At 39.6% G+C, this 21,914-nt stretch overlaps 2 protein-coding genes across 3 annotated transcripts; one reads left to right on the top strand and one right to left on the bottom strand.

The window, feature by feature from the left end:
* Window positions 1-531: 531 nt before the first annotated feature.
* Window positions 532-11,199, bottom strand: nln (neurolysin (metallopeptidase M3 family)). 2 transcript variants are annotated; one of them, XM_058617700.1, is made up of 13 exons: window positions 11,115-11,199; window positions 10,474-10,715; window positions 9,029-9,177; window positions 7,816-7,920; window positions 7,420-7,522; window positions 7,177-7,337; window positions 6,005-6,140; window positions 4,479-4,845; window positions 3,163-3,364; window positions 2,869-3,055; window positions 2,655-2,783; window positions 1,403-1,539; window positions 532-1,313 (listed from the first exon to the last, which is right to left on the bottom strand). In XM_058617700.1, the coding sequence occupies exons 2-13, from the start codon at window positions 10,688-10,690 to the stop codon at window positions 1,161-1,163; spliced, it is 2,046 nt and encodes a 681-aa protein (XP_058473683.1). In that variant the 5' UTR covers window positions 10,691-10,715; window positions 11,115-11,199; the 3' UTR covers window positions 532-1,160. The 2 variants fall into 2 exon arrangements, with proteins under 2 accessions (XP_058473683.1, XP_058473682.1); XM_058617699.1 differs by having other exon boundaries at window positions 11,028-11,152.
* Window positions 11,200-12,164: 965 nt separating this feature from the next.
* Window positions 12,165-21,634, top strand: sgtb (small glutamine rich tetratricopeptide repeat co-chaperone beta). Its single transcript, XM_058617701.1, has 12 exons — window positions 12,165-12,251; window positions 16,247-16,359; window positions 16,577-16,680; window positions 16,921-16,996; window positions 18,327-18,426; window positions 18,518-18,622; window positions 18,721-18,859; window positions 19,200-19,262; window positions 19,991-20,028; window positions 20,127-20,210; window positions 20,318-20,438; window positions 20,804-21,634. The coding sequence occupies exons 2-11, from the start codon at window positions 16,260-16,262 to the stop codon at window positions 20,427-20,429; spliced, it is 921 nt and encodes a 306-aa protein (XP_058473684.1). The 5' UTR covers window positions 12,165-12,251; window positions 16,247-16,259; the 3' UTR covers window positions 20,430-20,438; window positions 20,804-21,634.
* The last annotated feature ends 280 nt before the right edge of the window (window positions 21,635-21,914 follow it).

The raw sequence follows: 21,914 nt of genomic DNA, 5'->3' as shown, positions 1-21,914 counted from the left end.
CATCTTATGTGCTGTAGAGTCAAAGTTAAGATTAATTTTATATCACACTTTTAGTAGTGACATAAAGTAGCAATTAATTGTGCAGAAGTCACAAAATAGACTGTTTTTCTTTTCATTTGTTCATAAAAACAAGCCAAGTTATCTTTGAGCTGTTTTCAAATTTCAGAAATTCAATCAGATTTTAAACCTTTTGAGTACTTTTTGCTCAGGTGTGTTTATATAGTTGGTGAAAATTATTTTGAGTGCCTAGGTCGTGCTGAAAAAAGAATATAAGACACTGTATATTGCACATTCTTGTAGCCTCTGTATATACTATATGTTTTAACATAGTAATGGAAAAAAGCAGCCAAAATGCTCTGTGTCCTAAGGGTTAATAAGTATTGTGTCATAAAAACCCAACAAAAGAAGCCTTTTAAAAAATGTAGTAGGACACATGAACAACCACCCCTGAATCAAATATAACAGTCGGCAATTAAATGTGCGGTTGGATGCAGTTACTATGCCAGGTAAAAATAAGACTAAAGACACACATGAACATAACATAAATAACAATAAATAACCCACATAAGACACATCACATTGTTTGTGAACCAGGAGTCTCAGGGAGCTCAATCTGAGGAAAAACATGAGCAAAATTAAAAAAAACCCACAAACCCCTGGACTAGAGGTTTGATTCTCTTAGATGAACCAACTCAACCCAATTAACTACATAACAAACACACTATTCATTTCAGTTAGTTATCGTTTTTCTTTTTTAAACTCTAGTTTTTCATTTTTATTTCCGTTAACAAAAATGTTTTTTTCAATTTTAATTTTCATTACCTATAATAGCCTATATATCTGTTCAGTTCATGGAAGTCAGGACAGTGACAGTGAACTAACACGCACCTTGTAAATGAAGATACTAAATGGAACTCAGCCATCAATAGCTATAGTTGTTGTTTATAAATTAATATTTTGTTGATTGTTAAATACACATTAAAAATTAACAATATTGTCACAGGCACACACACTCATTGCTCATACACACACCTCACATTAGAGAGGCTGCAACCACAGACATGGCACACAATCCTAAATCCTGTTGAGTCCTAATCATGACCTCTTAATGCAGATAAATTATTCTACTAACACCGACTTGCATCCAGACTCTTAATAAATTACAAATTTGATGTTTCCCGTGACTTCATCAGTCCTTTACATTGAAAGAAAGCATCCTGGCAAGGTGGACGTCCCAGGTATGTTTCCAACATGTCCATTCCATCCACACGGCCGCCAGGTTCAAGGATCACCCTGCGGTACTCTTTTCCAACCTGTGAGGAGGCACAGACACATCAGTTTAACTTACTGATGCTGTGAATAATCATAATCAAATACGTAGAGTTGTATCTATCAGACCAACCTTTGGATTCATAATGCCTTCTTTTTTAAAGCGACTGAAGAAAATGTCCATGGAGTAGACTTCGCTCCACAGATAGCTGTAGTACTGACCATCATATCCTCCAGCCAAGTGGCTGAAGCTGGCAGTCATGTTGGTCCCTGCAGAGAACATTCAAAACAACTGTTATAAATCATTTACCTGAAGTTTTAAAAAGTCTGTGTTTTAAATGGGACAAAAAACACAGACAGTGCCTGCTCCGTGTGGGGTTTTTATAGTGCTTTTTTCTCTATTTAGAATTTAGAATTAGTGATATCACACTGAAGTGATTTAAAAATCACTTTAAGGGAGTACATTGGCCTTCCCATGCCGGAAAAGATTTCTTCTGTCTGGAAATACGAAATTCAAACCCTGGCTCTTCTGTCAATTTCGGGATTGCAACCTCATTATAAACTAAATATCAAAGACTTAAAAAAAATAAAATGAAATAAAATAAAATCTTTTGTATTGCCTTTTTGCAAGTGACAACAAAAACATAACATTAACAAGCAAACATTAGTTACCAAAACAATAAGTTGAAAAATGTAAAGCATTAGAGTTAGACGAGCACAACAAACATGACAAATAATGTCTACCATCTCACCTTAAACATATAAACAACCTCTTACAAAAGATGACAAGACCAGTATTTGATAATTAGTCATTCAATATTGTGTTCAAATATTTCCAGGAATAATTCCTGTCTGTTGTTCACCTTCCAAATTAAATGCTCATAACTGGTCATCGAAGTCATTTAAATATTTTTTTTTTAAATGTTAACCGTTAAAGCTCCAGTGCATAACCTCCAGTGATTTTCCAGTGATTGCTTTTGCTGATGTTATTATTCTGCCTAGTAACCAAGTAACATTATTTGTATAGTGTCTCCTTCATCTGGAAACGGGCACTGTCAAGCAATACTATCAGACCTGACTTAGGGAGCGCTTGTGCGTATATACCGGCAGTGCGGGGGTAGGCGGGGACAAGAAACATTTATCTTGTAGAATCCGCAGCCTAACGTTGCCGTTGCCTCCATCTGACATTAAACAAATCACTTCCTGTGTGCAGTGTGGGAACGCCACTGGGCAACACGAGATCTAAACACCACTATAGGGAGCAACAGAGAGAGTAGGCTGTGATGTCTCATCTGACAATGGTTTGAATCTGAGGAACGTTTGTTTGTACTTAAAAAAAATCCACTTTGCCATAAAACAGATGTTTATGTTAGTATGTTACTCACCTGGTGTCGCAGGAACACCCAGGATGTCCTCGCAGTGCTTTGCAAACACCTCAGCGGTGTCTGCGTGAGAGCTGTTGTGTAGTAACTGGTCCACTTTACTGAGGACCACCTGACGCAGGTTCATCAGACCTGAGGAGGATTAACATCACTGTGAGTGTTTTAGCTTTTTTAGGGGTTTTTTTTGTGGTGAAAAGTCAAGTTCCAAGTGTCTGACCAGTATTAGCGACTCTGGAGGCGATCAGTTTGTCAAGAAGATTGTCTGGAATCGGGCTGCCATCCTTGTAGTGGCGAGACATTCTCCGCAGAGGCTCCTTCTCCCAAACCCAGTTCTCGAGCATCTGCGACGGCACCTCCACAAAGTCCGTCTCCACCTGCGTCCCACTGAACTCTGAGAACACGGTCTGAAGTGACACACACACACACACACACGACAGGAAATGCTCAGCTTTTCTCATTCAAATTCAAACACAACACACAGTGAGCTTTTATAGTGGCATGGACAGAAGACCTTAGAGCAGATCTCGTGCATCACATGCCCAAATTCATGGAAATAAGTCTCCACTTCGTGGTGCTGTAGGAGAGAGGGCCAGCCTTTTCTGGGTTTGGTAAAGTTCGCGACCATGGCCGCCACTGGAACCCTGCGCTTTCCGTCGGGTCCTCTGCAGCCGGGCTGGAGCCCAAAACAGGCCGCATGGCCGTACTTTCCCTCCCTGGTGGAAGATAAGGTGGCAGTGTCACATGGCAAGGCTGAAATGTGGACAGTAATTAGATTTACAGTTGTGCCCATTAGAAGAGATGGGATTTCTTGAAAATGTGATATTTTACACTGGGTAGAGTCTAAACGAAATGGCCTACGCTTCCATCCATCCAGTGTCTACCCCTTAATCCTCCACATGAGGGTTGCAGGGCTGCTGGTGCCAATCCCAGCTGACATAAAGTGGAAGGAGGAAACTTGTAGATAAACCCTCGCTGATGAAAACATAACCTCGTTGGCAGAGGTTATAAAAATAGGTATATTCAATTCAATTCATCTTGATTTATCAGGGACAATATAGAGTATATAGCAATTTGCTAGTTTGCAACTCCTGTCCCTGGCTGGGCTTTTCAGAAAAAAAAAAAGGGTATCACAGACATTAAAAATGACAATAATATAAGACAGTATAAACACCAATATATAAGACCTATTTCTCATCTACCTAATACTATGTGAAAAAATGCATACACACACACACTCATACACTTCATAACAGTCCGAACTTATTGAGACTATGTATTAAAAGTGGGCACAATCTTTTGTTTTGTTTTCAGCCACTTCTGGATCTTTATAGTGAAAGTTTTGAAATATTTTATCAGTTTTATTTCATGAGGCATTGAATTCCAGATGTGATATGCAAAGCGTGTACATATTTAGTATGTATAGGTCAACTTTGGTGCAGTTCCACAATCAAGATTTTGTCTTTTTAGGGGGGGATTTATGCAGTTAGTTAGTTTGTAATTGTGTTGGAAAAAAAAAAAAAAATAAATAAATGGTCGTGTTTAAAGCCAGACGATTTCTTGTGTTAAAATAAAATATTGTAAATATTTGGTGATGGGATAAAGTAGTGTATACATTGAGCTGTGTGTAATAGGAATGGGGTACAGGTACATATAAGTTTATACTTCTGCCTACTCCTTTACAAACATGTGACGAGATGTAAATGTGTTCTCATTGTAAATGTTGCACATGTGTTTGAAATAAAAACTATCTATCTATCTTATTATTATGTACAGTTCTCTGCATAAACTGGTAAAAGTATATTTTTAAATTTTTGTACAATTCTCTACCTCGGATGCAGGTCCATGTAGAACTGGCCGACCTCCTCCCCCGTTTCAGTGTCGTGTGCCGAGTAGAGCTTGACATTTTCATGCCACGCGTGCGCGTGTTCCACCTCTGTGTACGTGAGACCCAGCAGCTCCTGGTAAATGCCAAACAGTCCCTCCGTCACCACGTCGAGCGGGAAATACTCGATCAGTTTGTCCTTGTTCACGGCGAACTTGCACTGCTCCACTTGATTCATGTAGTACGGCAAGTCCCAGGCATTGATCTGCCCGTCAAACTCGTAGCCCTTCATGAGACACTCGCGCTTTTTGAGCGCAAGGATGTATTTCCTCTCTTTGATCCCAATGGGCTTCAGTGTCTCATAGAATGTATCTGTGAAGCAGGAAAGAACACTTTTAAACCATCATCTCATCATTGTGTTTCCTTTTCAAAATAAAGCAGATCAGAGTGGGGTGCCAAAAATGATCTGTATCACGGATTAGGTGGCATCTAGTGGTGAGGTCAAAGACTGCAATCAGCTGAATATCCCTCATTCCTCACTTTCCAGCACAAAAACTAAACTAGGGGCTCTGTGTCCGGCCATGATTAGATTTGTCCATTCTAGGCTACAGTAGCCTATCCTATGTTATATACAACATAACATAGGATCATGGCAAACAGGAGAAGGGTCTCATTATCGTCTCAGATGATTGTACAACGGATTGAATTACATTTCAAAATCCCATGTGCTGGTCCTTTAAAATGATAATAAATGCATGATGATTGATTTTTTTTCTAAATAAACAACAATAGTCTGTATGGAAGTTGTAAATCTAAGCCTTTCAATTTTTGCATTTTTAACATGAAAGTGGCCACTCTGCATTGGATGATATGAAACATCTAAATCACTGAAATTCACACTATTAAAGTGATAAGTGTAAAAAAAATATGCTCTAAAATCCTTCATATTGAAAAGAGAACTGAATTAAGTTATTTTTTGATACACATAGATAATTAGAACATTTGAGTTGAAAAAAAAGTAAGAGATGCAGGTTTTCTATTATGGCACTTTAAAATACACCCACCAGCCACTTTATTGGGTACACCTGTTCAACTGTTGATAGTATTTCAACTGTACTTGTCTTTTTTAATTAGATATTAATCTGTTTTACATTCTGTCAGGGATTTACATTGGTTCAATACTTTGTATATTGTTTTGATAAATACTCCTTCAATAAAGATAATTATTATCATTATTATTATTACCCTGATGATGCAAATTCACCACAATCTTCATATTGCGATGCACAAACGAACCGTACATCATCTTATGCCCAAGACCATTACCATGTGTTCAACAGCCCGCTTTCAACAGCCATAAATTACTGCATGTTACGCGACATAAAAGAGGCATGTAAAGCAACACACTCAACATTTCTTTCCTGGCAACAAGCACGTGTGTCACATGTCTGTATCACCTCTGCCACCCATCTGTCCAGTCATGTTTATGTTTCTGTGCATGTGTCCAGAGTGTGTGTCGTTACCGCCATACCTAGAAAGTTGGACACATTGCTCGCATTCTTAGCCATGTTCATTTCCAGCACGTAGTTCGCATGGCTGCTGTAACCGAGGACGTCTGCGACCTTTGCCCTCAGTTGTATCAACTGCTCGAGGATCGCCGTGTTCACCTGGAAAGAAATAAAAGCTGTAGAATAAAGTATGCAGATCAGCCAGTGTATACAGTTTTACAGCGTATCATATTAAGCCGTCAAAGTTAAAATCATGGCTGCAAGATGTATTTATTTTCATAACCGATTAGTCTGTCGAGTAATCCTTTGGTCCATAGAAAATCAGTTTTAATGATTTATTTGTTATAGGGAGCAAAGAAACCAGAAAATATTCACATTTAAGAAGCTGGAAAATCCAAAAACTTGTTTTAATAATGGAAAATACCCCCAAACCGATCAAAATAGATTAATTCAGTAATCGATTTATAATTGATTCATCGGGTAATTGTTTCAGCTCTAGTTACAAATCCTTAAGATTTCAGTCCTGGTGTCACGTGGTTTGTGGTCATGGAACTAAGGGGGAGATCGTGATTCTCAAAGACTGGGTCGGGCCCCACCGATGGATCACAGGAGGGTTTTTCGGGGTCCCCACACAACATTGCAGAATTTTCACGATCTATTGGTTAAGATTTAAGTTAAATATTTTGAATAATGTGCATAAAATTCTGTTTTAATTCATTTACCAATTAGTGGAAATTGTTTGTTTAACCAATTCCAAACGATCTTCGGTTTTAGAGATATAGCTGTAAATGTGTTATATAATGCACAAGATTGATTCTCACCAAGATTTCAAATGTGATTTGGGTCCAGATAGGTAGTTATCTATAGACAAAAGTACCTACAAAATCAAACTATTTTTTTTTTATCTTAAAATGATGATAGAAAGTTACACACTAGACCTTTAAACCAGGCACACGAGGAGCAAGAACTACAATATGGAGTGATAAATACTGACTGTAAACAAAGTAATTGCAGCACATAAATGCTCTCAGTGATTGTAACACATTTGGAGAAAATCCTCAATATTAAACTCAGCATTTAAAAATAACAGCATCATTTCATCACACGTGGCTGCAGGTGCAAAACAAACAGGAGCTGCTGTGGGAGAGAAGGTGAAAGTGTACAGTAAACAGATTCATTACGAGACTCTGGTTACCTCTTTACACCTGCTGTGAAATGCAGTCTCCATCTTCCTCCTGGTCTCAGGATTGTGACACCTCTTCATCAGGGGGAAATAATGAGGATATTCAAGTGTCACCACATACTGTCCATTATCTGTCCTCTCCAGTCCATTCAGATAAGTATCAGCGAGTCCACCTTGACAGCAAAGGACAACACCATGAGGGGGAAACTTGTTAACGCCTATTAATGTACATCACAAGATGTTTTATAAGCTCACCCAGTTCATGGTGATGAAAGACCAGGAACGTATTGTCCTCATTCAAGTTGCTGTTGAACTCGATGGAGAGTTCACTGATGAGCTTTGAGATTCTTTTTACTTCCTGCAAAGAGGGAAAAAGAAGTCGAGAATGGGGCATATTTTATTCAGGAATAATCAGAACGGTGTTTGTGATTTAAATGTGAAAACAGGAGTCGTGTGTAATATTGCCCGTTGAGGCAAATCAGGAAGTAAGAATACACTGAATAACCACCAGGCGGCAATGCCACTGGTTGCAAAAAGAATGGAAGTCAATGGTAAATTGAGCCGACTTCTCACTTGAGCATTTTAATGCTGACGTACCTGCAAAAGTATATATTGTATATGCTGAACTGCTCTGCTCACATATTGCGTTACCTCTTGTATATCTTTAGACAGGTGCAGTCCTCTCCGCCTGCCTAATGTGACAAGTCTGTCAAGAAATCTCTTTTCTTCAGGTGAAAGGTCGTCCTGGAGCTTTCCCTGTCAAAACATTGTCACATAGCATCAACACATTTCTTCGTACAAGCAGGATTTATTTCACATTTTGCTAAATATTATTCCCAATTTCTGTTTTTGCTGCACGTCAGCCCACTCAGGCCCGATATGGACGAACATATGGCTCTGGCTGCCACTGATTAGATCAGATTCAGTTACTTTCTGAGGCTAAAATAGGGACCAGAGAAGGGTCCAGCGAGGACACTGCACCATTGATCTTCAGCACTCGCACATCTCTCATTCTCTGGCTGACGTGAAGTATGAAAGTCATCAATCATCCGAGTGGCAACTCTATTTTGATAATTGATTAATCGGTTAGAGTGTTTTTTTTAAAATAAATTTAAACAGGTTTTTTGATTTTTCAGCTCCTTCAGTGTGAATCTTTTCAGGATTCTTTGCTTCATATAACAAAGATACCATTCATTTAATTTTAATTTTGGTTTTTGGACAAAACAAGACGTTTGAGAACATCGTTATGTCGAGGTTCGGGAAACACCGATCAACATTTTTCAACATTTTATGGACCAAACAAGTAGTTGTGGATAAAATAATGGACAGATTAAACCATAAAAAAAAAAAAGTTGCAGCTCTAGATAAACACATTAAATCCTTTTCATTTCAAACTCCTCCTGCCTCGTGTTGTCACTTTTGAGTGTTGACAATACTGTAAAAAGTCTTAGGCTACCAATAAATGTGTTGATTTAGTGAGCATCCATTTTTACTTTTGTTTTTTTTTATTAAGATAAAACTAGAAAATGTGTACAGTAGTATATAGTATACATATATACACATACTGTATATATGTATGTATATATATATATATACATACATATATATATGTATGTATATATATACATATATGTATATATATACATACAAATATACATATATGTATATATGTATATTTGTATGTATATATATACATATATGTATATATATGTATATTTGTATGTATATATATACACATATGTATATATGTACATATATATACATATATATGTATATATATACACATATATATACATATACAGTATATATATACACACACACACACACACACACACACACACACACACATAGACACGAGTCGTACCTGCAACGCAGTGATGCGCTCGAACACGTCCTCCCTCATACTTATCTCCACGTCGAACTCGGACAGTGTCTTGTCTGCCTCTGTGCTCGCTGTGCGGACCTCCTTAGACGGACAAACATACTGCGGGAAATCGAGAACGTGGCGTGACGCTAAGGGAGCAGAGAAGAGGACACGGTGTGTCAGGACCGTGTTTATGTCTTTCCTTATCAAACAGGAGTAAAAACTGCATTTGTCTGGGATTTATTTTCATTTGTGGATGGATACAGACTTCATCTGTTGCTAAAGGATATTGGATTGAACTAGTTTAGCTCGTCACAGTGACCTTTATGGTGCTGTAAACTGACCTGCTGCCACTGACACTGTCACACCAATCCGTATTAATCACCTCAGGGGGTCAAAGTGACAGCAAAGGCATTCAAGTGAGAAGCAGGTGATTCCAATTCACTTCCACTCAAACCATATAAAAGGTGGATGTGGTCTTTCTGTTAGCAAGTAAGAAAGCGTGACATATCCACCGGGGGGCGACGCAGAGGCAAATAAGTATTTTTTTCTGCGATTTTCCATTATACCGTTCTATGTGTCATGAGTCATGAGTGTGAAGTCCGACACAATAAATCAAACAAAACTATGCCGAACTGTAGATCAGTTATAAAGATAAAAAAAAAACAAAAAAAAACATGCGTTAATCTCCAACATTTAGCAAGGAAATGTCTTATATCACAATATTTAACAGAGGAGTCTGGTGTATTTAGCGACAGCACTGCAATCACGAGCCGAATCACAACCCGCTCAGCCATATTTTAGTTCAGTTACTGTGTCAGGCGGAGTCTGTGCTCGGGTCACGCAGGAAGTACGGAACTAATCTTTTTAATTAACTGATTCCAATGATGAACACCTAAAAGAACTGCTTTGCTCGTCACTAGTTTGTATGTTTGTGTCACTCGTAAAACAACGTCGCAGCAGTTTTGTGCAGCCGTGGTATGACGACCTGGCCCATGTTAAGTAAGTACTATAAAGTCATGGAAAACAACATGCCTGATAATAAAAACAAGTAGAGTTGAGCCGAGTTGTGCTACAACTGTGTAATGGAAAAGCTCCATTAGAAGTCTATGGGAAAGTGAGCAGACTTCTCACTTGATTTATAGTAGTAGTTTATGTTCTCTATCACTAGTTTTAGCTTTTTTCTTTCAATAGAAAATGATGTAAAAGCCACAAAAGTGTGATTGACAGCTGTATCGTTGCAGGTAAAGTCTGTGAACTTCCAGTTGAAAAACCTCAACATAACTCTGCCCTAATCTTGGGGCTTGGGATTTCTTTTTGCAACCCTAACTGCTACTTTTGTCCTATTTCCATAAGACAACATCCATTTCTATATACAGTCTATGGTTTTGGCCTTAAAGTGGACATTTAAAGACAACATAAACAACAGTGTGAGACACACTTACATGCATAATCCAGTTTGGCATCAGCCAGAGCTTTCAGCGTGTTTTCAACAGACACCTCGTCTGTGTTAAGTGAACCGATGTCATCATAGACTTTCTTCACTCTGCTTATCAAGCTGTCTGTCATGGTCCTGATCTCATCTGGAGTCAGGTCCCATTTCAGTGGCTTCCTCTGAGAGCAGCTCCTGGCATGAACCACACACACACTCTGGATGGTCATCCTCGGGAAGAGAGGTTTAGACACTCTGGAACAAACAAACAAACAAACAACAACAAGGAGAAACAAAATGTCCTCGTTAAAACTGTTTATCGTGACATGTGGCAGGAATGGATGGTCCATAAATCAGGACACACATTGGAACGTGCTCGGTATTTCTCCCCTGCTTAGCTGTGACCTCCTATTTGCCCACGTCCACTCAGTGTGGGGTTTCACGACATTGCAATTCAAAACAAGACCGTAAAAGAGTGGCATCGAGAAGAAAGACAGCCATCAGAGTCATTTATCGTGCAGCTGATCCACACCAAACACTTGAAAAAGCAGCAGTGAGTGCACAAACCTGCACAGCGTCCGGCTCACTGCAAATATCAACGCACACATGCCAGCAGCGTCATGCGTCTTTTATTTTATAAAAGATAAAACACACTTTCGTGTCTCCTTGGTTTCTGTCGTCGCAGCAGCAGCAGCAGCAGCAGCAGCAGCAGCCTCTTCTGTTTCTCTCACATGTGCAAACGCAAACTTGTTTCCACTGTCAACGCGCAGGCGCAGAGGAGGAGGAGGAGGATGCGATCACTCCAGGGTTGCCAGGTCCGCGGTTTTTACGCGGAATTGGGCTTATTTTGAGATGGAAGCAGTATTTCATTATTTTGACATAACAACAACAATAATAATTATAATTTTAAAAGACTTTTTAATTATGACATAGCATCTCATGATTTATGGGAAACTATCTCAAAATTATGACTTAGTATCTTTTAAAAATTACCTAACATCGCATAATAACGAACTAGTACAGGCCTGGCCAACCCGTGGCTCCCGAGCCTCATGCGGCTCTTTGCCTAGTTTCATGCGGCTCTTGCGTTCATGTCAAAGTATGTGTTTGTGTTTTTTTTCATGTATATGTGTAAGCATGTTTGCCTTAGTTCAATATGGGGAAAACCTCATTGTTGAATAAACAATTTGTGTCAAGTCAATTTGTGGCAAAACGAAACTACGAAGATGAACAGGACGTTGTTAACAGAGTGGGAGAGTTTATATGTTTTGGCAAGCCATTCTGTCATGTCGTTGGTGAGTGAGTAGAGGGATGTTCATGTGTTGCCGTGTGTATGATGCAGCTCTTTGCAGTAACACCGTAAAATATTTGGCTCTTCGTCTCTGTCGTTTTTGTCAGGCTTCCTTCTTCCAAACAAAAGGGATTTTATTTGGTTAAGTCAAGCATCAGACTGAGCGCTGCAGCAGCTCGGGAGAATGTTCTTGCCGAATCTCCGAACAATTCTGCCTCAGATACTACATCTCTGAGTGGATGGCCACCCCTGACCTAGTGTCTCATAATGATGACTTAACATCTCATAGTTATGACTTAGTATCTCAAAATACTGACAGTATCTCAAAATAATGACTTGGAATCTCATAGTAATGACTTGGTATGCATTATTTTCTTTCCAAGTGGCGGAAAGGGGCTTCCCTAACGCAAACCTGGCAACCCTGGATCATTCCGGAGACCTTTTCCGACACAAGTCCTCATGACGCGGTAGCAGCAGCAGACAGCTGGAGAAGAGCTCAGGTAGGTGGGCGGGGGCGGGGGAGGACAGGGGGGGGGTTTATGTATACACACACACACACACACACACACTCACATAAACACACATTGTTAATAACATCCTTTGCCATGTTTTGTTCTGTATAAATGTGCTTCCATCGCCTCTGCCGATCTCCTCCTCCTGCTCCATCCTTGTGCGTTGTGTGCCACTGCGATTGTTGCATTAAAACAAGCTGCACAGGCGAGCCGTGCTGTGCCGAGCTGTGCCGAGCTGCATCATCTAACCACTCCACAATGTTATGTCTTTAGATACCGTGGATTAAAACACACACACACACACATCGACTGTCATTGTGATGTTACATCATCACAGCTCCTGCATCACTGCATGTTCGTGGACACACGTACATGTACACACACACACACAGCTGAGGGAGGAGCAGCAGTCGGAGCCTAAAAATGAACATAACAACGCATGTCTGCAGCACGTGATGGAAATGTTTGTGTCGGCAAACCTCTTTACTCCCTCAGGGTTAAATTACTGCAGGCTATAATGTGATGAGGTGATTTTTTTTGTCATTACCTGGCAACATCTGTCCAGTTGTAGTGTTTTTACATAAGAAATAATAATAATAATCAACTATCATGATTAATATTCCAATTAATTGTCCTGAAATTCAGCCAATATCACCATATATAATATATATAATATATAATAGCCTATGTTTGTTGAGAGCAGAGGTGTCAAACTTGTGGCCTGCGGGCCACATGTGGCCCTCCAGTCGATTTCCTGTGGCCCACCACCACTTATTATCAAGTTATACTGCATTATTTCTGTATGTTTATTAATGCAAAGATTCATTTTACATCATAATACATTTTTATTTAGAGTTATGGAGTTAAAGAACACAATTTGTGCAATATCATGAAAAATATTGTTATTGCAATATCAGAATATGGTGATGTCATTTCATATCGCCCTCCCCTACTGAACAGTTGCTTTTTTTTTTCACTTTACCAGCCCATCCTGACCAGACTCAATGCTCAGTGGCCCTCAGCTCATTTGAGTTTGAGACCCCTGGTTTAGAGGAACTCATTAAACCAGGTTTCAACCTAGCAGTGCTTTATTTGGGACCAGGGCTGTTTCAAGAATCTTTGGGGGCCCCAAGGCAAAAAATAACTTGGAGGACCTACATTCAGAGCCGGCCCAAGGTGTATGTGAACTAAACGGCTGCATGGGGCCTCCTGGTCACCAGGGGGCCCCCCAGGAGTGTGTGTGAAGAAAAAAATTCAGATATCTGATTAGTTGAGTTTAAGTTGAAGCGACGATTGCTCATTTAGTGCACATTTGCACAGCAAGTTTTAAAAACTCATTAAACATGTTTACAGTGCAAATTAACACCAGGCCACTGAATAACACCACTATAATTACTGCAGTTCATACTGTTACATTGGTATCCATAATAGTCAAGCACTGCTTATTCCAAGGTGGTGGGAAAATTAATTGAAATTCAGCTCTGGGCTCCATGAAGGCTTGGTTCAGCCCTGCCTACACTGAGCCAAACTGCAGCGAGCTCGTGGCACTGGATTTATTTATCTACATTCCTCCATTTTATTTAAAACCCACATAAACTCTGCTCGGAATATGTCAGCGGTCCACACGCTGCAGACAAATCAGTTCTAGTTTGAGACGTTTTCCACAGATTTATACAAACAGCAGTGTCATCTGGAGAGGAAAGAGAGCAAGAGTTTGATGGATTATCCATAGATTCTCCTGCTGCATTGTCATGTGAGCTCACTCTGACATGGCAGGAGAATTTCTGGCAAGTGTCTTGATGGACGTCTGTGGACAACATGGCCCCTGCAGACAATATCTGGACGTCAGTGCATGTCTGAAAGCAGATTGTGAGCGGTTCATGCAATGGAAGAACAAGTATCTTACCAGAAAATGACTCTGATAGTCACTTTTTACAATATTAAGAAAAAGTCTTAAAGTATATGACATATAGTGTACTAAAGTATTTATTTTCTGATATAAAATGTACTTTAGTTTTAGAAGTAAAAGTATTACTACAGTGGTCTTTGAACTGGAAAGGTTATGGGTTAAAATCCTGGCCCTGCTAAGTCTGTATGTGTCCTTGATAGAGCTGCAACTAACGATTATTTTCATAATTGATTAATCCGTTGAATATTTTCTTAATTCATTGAGTAATCGTTTGGTCCATTAAATGTCAGGAAATGTTGATCAGTGTTTCTCAAACCTCAAATGTTGTCATTGTTCTCAAATGTCTCGTCTCGTTGTCTTGTCCAAAACCCAAACATGATTTCTTTGTTATATGGAGCAAAGAAACCAGAAAATATTCACATTTATGAAGCTAAAAAAATCAGAAAACTTGCTTTAATTCCTTAAAAATACTTAATAGTACTAAATACTAAATAGTTGGCGATTCATTTAGTAATCGATTAATTATTAATTCATTACGAGTAATTGTTTCGGCCCTAGTCCTTAAGCAACACATTTAATCCCAAGCAGCTCATCAAGTCTAGAAAAGCTCTATGTAAATACAGACCATAATACCAACCAACTCTGATTGTATATGGTAGTAATGAGTAACAAAGACAGTTAGAGGAAATGTGGTGGAGTAAAAGTCAAAGTTGCTAGAAATATAAACAACAAAGTAAAGTAAAAACACTACTAACGTGTTACTTTTATATATACAGTATATTATTGGAATATATTACTTTACCCAGTAACGAGTGGTTTGAGGTATTGCACTTTATAAAGAAGTAATAGTATTATTTTTTGTCCTTTACGTGCTGTCTCATGATCACATGAACACGCACGGCACATCGGAAGAAAAGTGTAGAAAACAGTCAAAGTTAGAGGAGAAGCTGCCGTGTTTGCAGTTCTGCAGTTTGGGATTAAATTGCATTGAGTTCCACTTTTTTGATTGTATTGTACAAAGTACTAACAAACAAAAAAGTTAAGTCAGCGCTTTTGATACCAAGTAGTAAGTAAGTAAAGGACTGTTATTGCTTTTTTTTTAAAGGAGTTATATGTAATATAACATCATAACACTGCTGATGTGAGCACAGAACCCCTCTGCAGGAAGGGATCACTCGATTATCAGAGACTGCAGGACATATCAACAGATAAGTGGACCACATTTATTTATGGACAGAAGAATAGGAGCAAAAGTGGAAGGAAAGGTCTACAGGACCATAGTGACACCTGCTTTGATGTTTGGCTTGGCTGGAGGTGGAGCTGGAGGTGCTGAGATTTTCCTTGGGAGTGACCAGGATGGACTAGGATTAGGAATGAGCATATTCCATGGACAGCTCAGGTTGAACGGTTTAGAAATAAAGTGAGAGAGTGAAGGTTGAGGAAAGGAAAAGAGGAAGACCACGGAGAAGGTTCGTGGATGTTGTGAAGGAGGACATGAGGACAGTTGGTGTAACAGAAAGAGGACACACGGGAGAGGACAAGATGGAGGCAGACGATCTGCTGTGATGACCCCTGAAAGAAGAATTTTTATGCTTCATGACATTTTGTGGCAACATGTTTCTCAAACGTCATTCTGACACACTGGACCTTAATGTCACCAAATAATATGTGAAAACACTACAGATGTGTCCATGTGTAGATGACAACACTACAACAAGAACTTATTACACACATTAAAAACCTCCAGAACCATGTTTCCTCTACCTTTTCTCTGCAGCCAGGAATCGGTAAACGCTCCTTCCTCATGAATAATACCTGAACACGTTTTTTTCATGTCTGCTTATTTAGTCATGAAAATTTAATGTCACAGAGAAACACTTTGAAGCACAGGTCAATAACCACAGCCACTCAGGAGGTCCGGTTCTCTGCTGTTTGTCTCAAATTAGGATTATACCAAACATGTAATCATCACGAGTCATGGATCAGTGATGCATGGCTTAGAACACGTGTCTTGTACCCTTTTATTGATCAATTATACATTTTAACATTGGGTTTCCCTTCCTGTGTCCTCCAGTTTTCAGGTAAAAATGGCAGTGGAGAAGCGCCTGGCGTTCTCGATTGTGCAGTTCCTACGAGATCAAACACACTGCGGCGCTTTGAATTCCGACGAGCAGGAAAGCCTCGAAGGTAGGTCGACCCCACTGCTCGCGTTTCAGTTCACACTCACTGAGAACAATCAGGAGTAAGTCACATCAGCGCGCCGTAGTTTATTCAATTTCTTTCTCTGGATGTGCCGCCAAATTCTTCCTCACCATTACAATATTACTTTGAGGCCATAAAACCCCACCAATGCACTGGGATTGATGTCACCCTGTCGTAATTTACCGATCCTCCTCCTCTGCAGTGGCGATACAGTGTTTGGAGACCACGTTTAAGATCAGCTCCAGTGACTGTCACCTGGCTGTGCCGCAGCCTCTCACTGAGATATTCCTCAATTCACTGCTGAAGGTGGGTACTATTCACATGCTTTCACATAAGAGGAAAGTGCTTTTATATAATGCTATGCATATGTGCACTGGGACAAATGTATATATATATATATATATATGCATACAAAAGCTGTGGAACAGCCCAAAACACAATAAGAAAATACAAAACTGTACATAATAACTGACTTACTGTATATGAGATTACTGCACAAAGACAACAAGATAAATCACTCGTGTCCACCGCTTTGCATTTGTTCAGAACGACAACATAACCGTACCAGAGACGTCCCCGTCTCCCGAAGACATCGAGCGAGCAGAGCAGCTGAAGAATGAAGGTAAACAGTGGAACTCATTTACATGTTTGGTGTATAATGGTCTTTTGACAACTGCTGGGTTTGTGTACCTCAGGGGAAAAGACGAGAGACAGACGCAGTAAATGTACCACGCTGTTTGTAGTATTTAGGTTTTCTGTTCTCAGCACTGATAGAAAATCTAAATTAAAAGGCAACCATGACATTTTTTAAGCCGATAACCTCTCCAGTGTGTCCATTCACTGCATTTGCAACAGGCTAGATTAAGATATAAACTGGGATTAGTTAAAGCTCCAGTGTGTAACTTCTGCTGGCAAAAATAAAATGCGGAATCAAGGTATTTACGCAGTGGTTACGATCTTAAGCTCAGAAACATGCTCAGACATAAAGTGAGATGGTGCTGCAGTGAGTGACAGAGACGCTGCTGTGACACAAACACACACACACACACACACACACACACACACACATGAGTCAGGACTATGAGGATTAGGAGGAAACTTGGCATTTTCAGCCAAAGAGGCGGGCAGACACGACACATTAAAGAAATAAGCCAAATCTTCTTAAATTGATTACAATGTTCTTGTATTAAGAAACACATTCTGCCAATGGGGTAAGAACATTTTTGCTTGGCTGGAATAATTAAAACTAGCTTTTAAATCTGCAGCCACTTTCAGCCTGTGATGATGAGGAAGAACAGGACAAACTTGATTAAGCTGACTTTAAGAATTTATACCTTAGAATGTCTTATATTTGCGCACACACACACACACACACACACACACTAATCTGTGATAATGAATGTTCTGTGTGTATTGAACACGTCCTTAATACAACACACAAACCAGGAGCAGTTGGGATTTCATGGTAATTAAAGCTGAGCGTAAGCTGTAATATCTTATTAAGACAAAGTCCGATACTTTTTTTTCTTATAAATTAGATCATTTGTTTTTGCAAAACTTGCTTGTCAAGATTCATTTTGGCAAAAAAATAACAATTTTCCACTAATATGGCTTAATTTAATTTGTTGAAAATCATTTTTGCAGTGACCAATACAAACCCTCCATCTAACCTCGAAGGTTGTTTAATGACAATAAAGATTCTTTCCCTTCCTTTTACTTTCTGTTTATTTCCTTTCCATTCGTTTCCTTTCCTATTATTTCCCTTACCTTACCTTACATTTCCTTTTCTTTCCATCCCATTCTGTTCCTTTCCTTTCCTATTGTTTCTTTTCCTTTCCTTTAGTTTCCTTTCCTTTAATCAGCATTGTGTGAACTCGCTTCATCACTGGCTGTTGCTTACGTGTTGTAACCACGGTTAATGTGTGCATGCGTGTGTTATTTAATGTTTTTAGGGAATAATCACATGAAGGAGGAGAACTACAGATGTGCGGTGGAGTGCTACACAAAGGCCATAGATCTGGACCTAAGAAACGCCGTGTACTACTGCAACAGGTCATTACACCAACGGGATTTCACTCATGTTTTAATGGGATTTCCCTCATGTGAACATAGTTAAATGTTCTCCTTTTATCACTTCACACAGGGCGGCAGCTCACAGTAAACTGGGCAGTTACACAGAGGCGACTGGTGACTGTGAGAGAGCCATCGGGATTGATCCAACCTACAGTAAAGCGTATGGACGGATGGGGTGAGTCTCATGTTGTCCCCTGTTATAAAAACAGGTGTTTTTTTTGCTCTAGAATACCTGGAGTCTCTCTCTCTCTCCTTTGTGTGTGTGTCCTCTAGTTTGGCTTTGACGGCCATGAACAAATACCCAGAGGCCATTTCCTTCTTTAAGAAAGCGCTGGTTTTAGACCCTGACAACGACACGTACAAGTCCAACCTGAAGATTGCAGAGCAGAAGCAAAAAGAAGCAACCAGTCCAGTAAGTTCTTATTGTTTTTTTTTTCTTTGTTGTTCTTACAGAATTTTATTTATTTTTAATAATATTTTATGACTTTATATTTCTCATTTTTTATTTTAAATGTGTTATATTTTATTAGATGTTTCTCTTATTAGCTGTATTTACTGTATTACCTTTATTTTTGTCATCTTTTATTCCGTTCACTAGCATTTTTAGTCCCCAGTGTTTAAATATGTGTGATTACTGTGATCTTTGACAGCATTTCCTTTATGTGTTGTTTTTATTTGCATTAACAGCGCGATATAAATAAAGTCTGATTTACTGATTGACACCCATGGTTATTTTTCTTCTCTCCTCACAGGTAGCTGCTGGACTGGGCTTCGACATGGCTAGTTTAATAAACAACCCCGCCTTCATTAGCATGGTAAGAGCACAGCTCATAATAAATAATAATACTAATGATATTTTGCAGCGTTTCAAAGTAAAAGTGTTTGTTTTGATATGGGATGACAGACACTTCACAATAAAAGCATATTTACGACACAAAATGACAAAATGATAAATAACGACAACAGACGGAAAAAACTACATCAGCTGGACAGAGACAGAGAGAGAGAGACAGACACACAGAGACAGAGAGAGACAGACACACAGAGACAGAGAGAGAGAGAGAGAGAGAGAGAGAGACATACAGACACACACAGAGAGAGACGAGACAGAGGGAGACAGACACAGAGATAGAGAGACATACACACACTGAGACAGAGAGAGAGAGAGAGAGAGAGACAGACACACGGAGACAGAGAGAGACAGACAGAGAAAGAGAGAGAGAGACATACAGACACACTGAGAGAGAGAGACGAGACAGAGGGAGACAGACACAGAGAGAGAGAGACATACACACACTGAGACAGAGAGAGAGAGAGAGACAGACACACACAGAGACAGAGAGAGACAGACAGAGAAAGAGAGAGAGAGACATACAGACACAGAGAGAGAGAGAGAGAGACAGACAGAGAGACAGACATACACACACAGAGATAGAGAGAGACAGACAGAGAGAAAGAGAGAGACAGACAGACAGAGAGAGAGAGACATACAGACACAGAGAGAGCTTTTAATACACAATTAATTTCAGCTTTCTCTTCACAGGCAGCAAGTGTGATGCAGAACCAGCAAGTACAGCAGCTGTAAGTGTCTAAACCAGTTGATGGTCTTTTTGATCTGGACGTTACTTTTGGACATAATGTTCTCTGTCTCACTGTCACTGTGTCCCCCGTGTGTTAAGCATGTCTGGGATGATGTCTAATGCAGTGGGAGGTACTGCAGCAGGAGTGGGCGGACTCTCAGACATTTCCAGTTTGATTGAAGCGTAAGTACACGCTGACTTTCTCTCATTGTCTCAGCACTCATGCCGGAGAGTTTCATTTGTGTATTACTGGGTAATTACTGGTGAGAACTGTCTCTTCCGTGTGACAGGGGACAACAGTTTGCTCAGCAGATCCAGCAGCAGAACCCAGAGCTGATCGAGCAGCTGAGGAACCACATCCGGAGCCGCTCCTTCAGCGGCAGCGCCGAGGAACACTCATGATCGGCTCAGGTATTTGGACTTTTACAGCTGCAGTACTGTGAAGTTGGATCTTCTGACTGTCTTTTAGTTTATTTAAAAGAGTCAAAAAAGGCAGTTTCTTACTATGTTTGCGATATCTGTGCGGTATCAGACATAAACAAGTGGTATTAATCAGTTCCTATGGTGATACCAGTGATACTTTCTGAAAGAGAGTCAACTTCTTGTTTATAACAGGAAATACACTATGTTTACATGTGTTTCAGATGTTAATAGCCACAGCTCACTTGATTTACATGAAGCAAAAAGGTTTTTTATGCAATTAATGATCAATAACAGAAAAAAGCCATTACTACTAACATGACCATTTATTTATTTTTTTTAACTTTTAATTACAGCCTGAAGGTTTTTCTTCCGAGGGAAGGACAACCACAAGGCGCGATTACAATCTCTACACCCATTTCTTAGAGCCCCGGCCTGGCAGGAAGGAGGAGACAAGGATGGGGTTGAAGGCACTTTACTGTGACTCAAGGCTCACGAAAGGAGACTGGACCATGACACAGAGCATCCCACACATTTACGGCAAAATAGATCAGCACCTCATCATAAAGAAAAACAAAGAGAAGCAAGAATGTGTTCAATCTTACCGACAGGACAGGAGTAGGTGATTTTGGTTTTTTGAGCTTTTACGGCAGAGATCGGTTTTCACGTGTGGTAAAAATACTTCCCTCTTTGTTTCACGAGCGTCTCTGTCTGCGATGAATCGAGGGCGAGGGAGGTTTGTACTTTTACAGCATTTGCAGGGAACATTCGCAGCTTTTTTTTCTCTCATACACGACACAGAAAAACATCCCATTTACTTTGTATATACTGCGTCTTGTTTGTCACTATTTTTGTAGACGAGACGGAACAACTCTTATTCTTTCACTGGGACCATTCAGTTCTTCAGATCACGTCACTGCTTTTCAGTGAGAACGCCTTCACTTTTGAGGCGACTGTGGAAGTGTATCCCAGTGACTGCGGCCTGAGTTCTGTCGGATTTTGCACTTTAGGGAACCCCCCGCCCCCCCATTTTGAGCTCATTTCATTGTAACAATTTATTCAGATTGTTCATTTTGCATGCACTTAAATCTGGTATTTGAGTACAAATGCTTCAAGGAAACTAATAGTTATGCCAAGGCAGCAAAAATGTTTTGTCAAAAATATGTGAATAAATGTCTTGAAGTTGATCGACTTTCTTTTTTCTCTCATTACAACAAGTCATCTGATTTATCAGCAATCACACTTGGACTAAAATTACTCATTCATTATGAAAATTGATAAGGAATATAATCAATCTTTACAGTTATTTGCCCTACATTTTTAATTGCAAGACAAAGTTGACTTTAAGGTCTTTCAGACAAAATGAAGCATTGAAATGTTGCATTACCGTATTTACACGACGTGGTTATTATGGTAATGTCTCTGTGCTGTTGCAGGAAGTAAATCAGCAGAAAAGAGTTAGAAAAT

The sequence above is a fragment of the Solea solea genome, chromosome 19 (assembly GCF_958295425.1).
Source record: "Solea solea chromosome 19, fSolSol10.1, whole genome shotgun sequence".
In the NCBI taxonomy this organism is placed as follows: Eukaryota; Metazoa; Chordata; class Actinopteri; order Pleuronectiformes; family Soleidae; genus Solea; species Solea solea.
The sequence above is the reverse complement of the archived record's forward strand: the minus strand, read 5'-3'. Positions and strand labels throughout refer to the sequence as shown.

Bases quoted from the DNA above. Each gene is read 5' to 3' on its own strand.
- nln (XM_058617699.1), bottom strand. From the start codon at position 11,068: ATGTGTGCGTTGATATTTGCAGTGAGCCGGACGCTGTGCAG. The intron at 9,178-10,473 runs GTAAGTGTGTCT...CTGCTCCCTTAG, and splicing joins TGCCAAACTGGATTATGCAT to CGTCACGCCACGTTCTCGAT. The intron at 1,540-2,654 runs GTGAGTAACATA...TGTTCTCTGCAG, and splicing joins GGGTGTTCCTGCGACACCAG to GGACCAACATGACTGCCAGC.
- sgtb (XM_058617701.1), top strand. From the start codon at position 16,260: ATGGCAGTGGAGAAGCGCCTGGCGTTCTCGATTGTGCAGTTCCTACGA. The intron at 16,997-18,326 runs GTAAACAGTGGA...TAATGTTTTTAG, and splicing joins AGAGCAGCTGAAGAATGAAG to GGAATAATCACATGAAGGAG. The intron at 18,860-19,199 runs GTAAGTTCTTAT...CTCTCCTCACAG, and splicing joins AAAAAGAAGCAACCAGTCCA to GTAGCTGCTGGACTGGGCTT.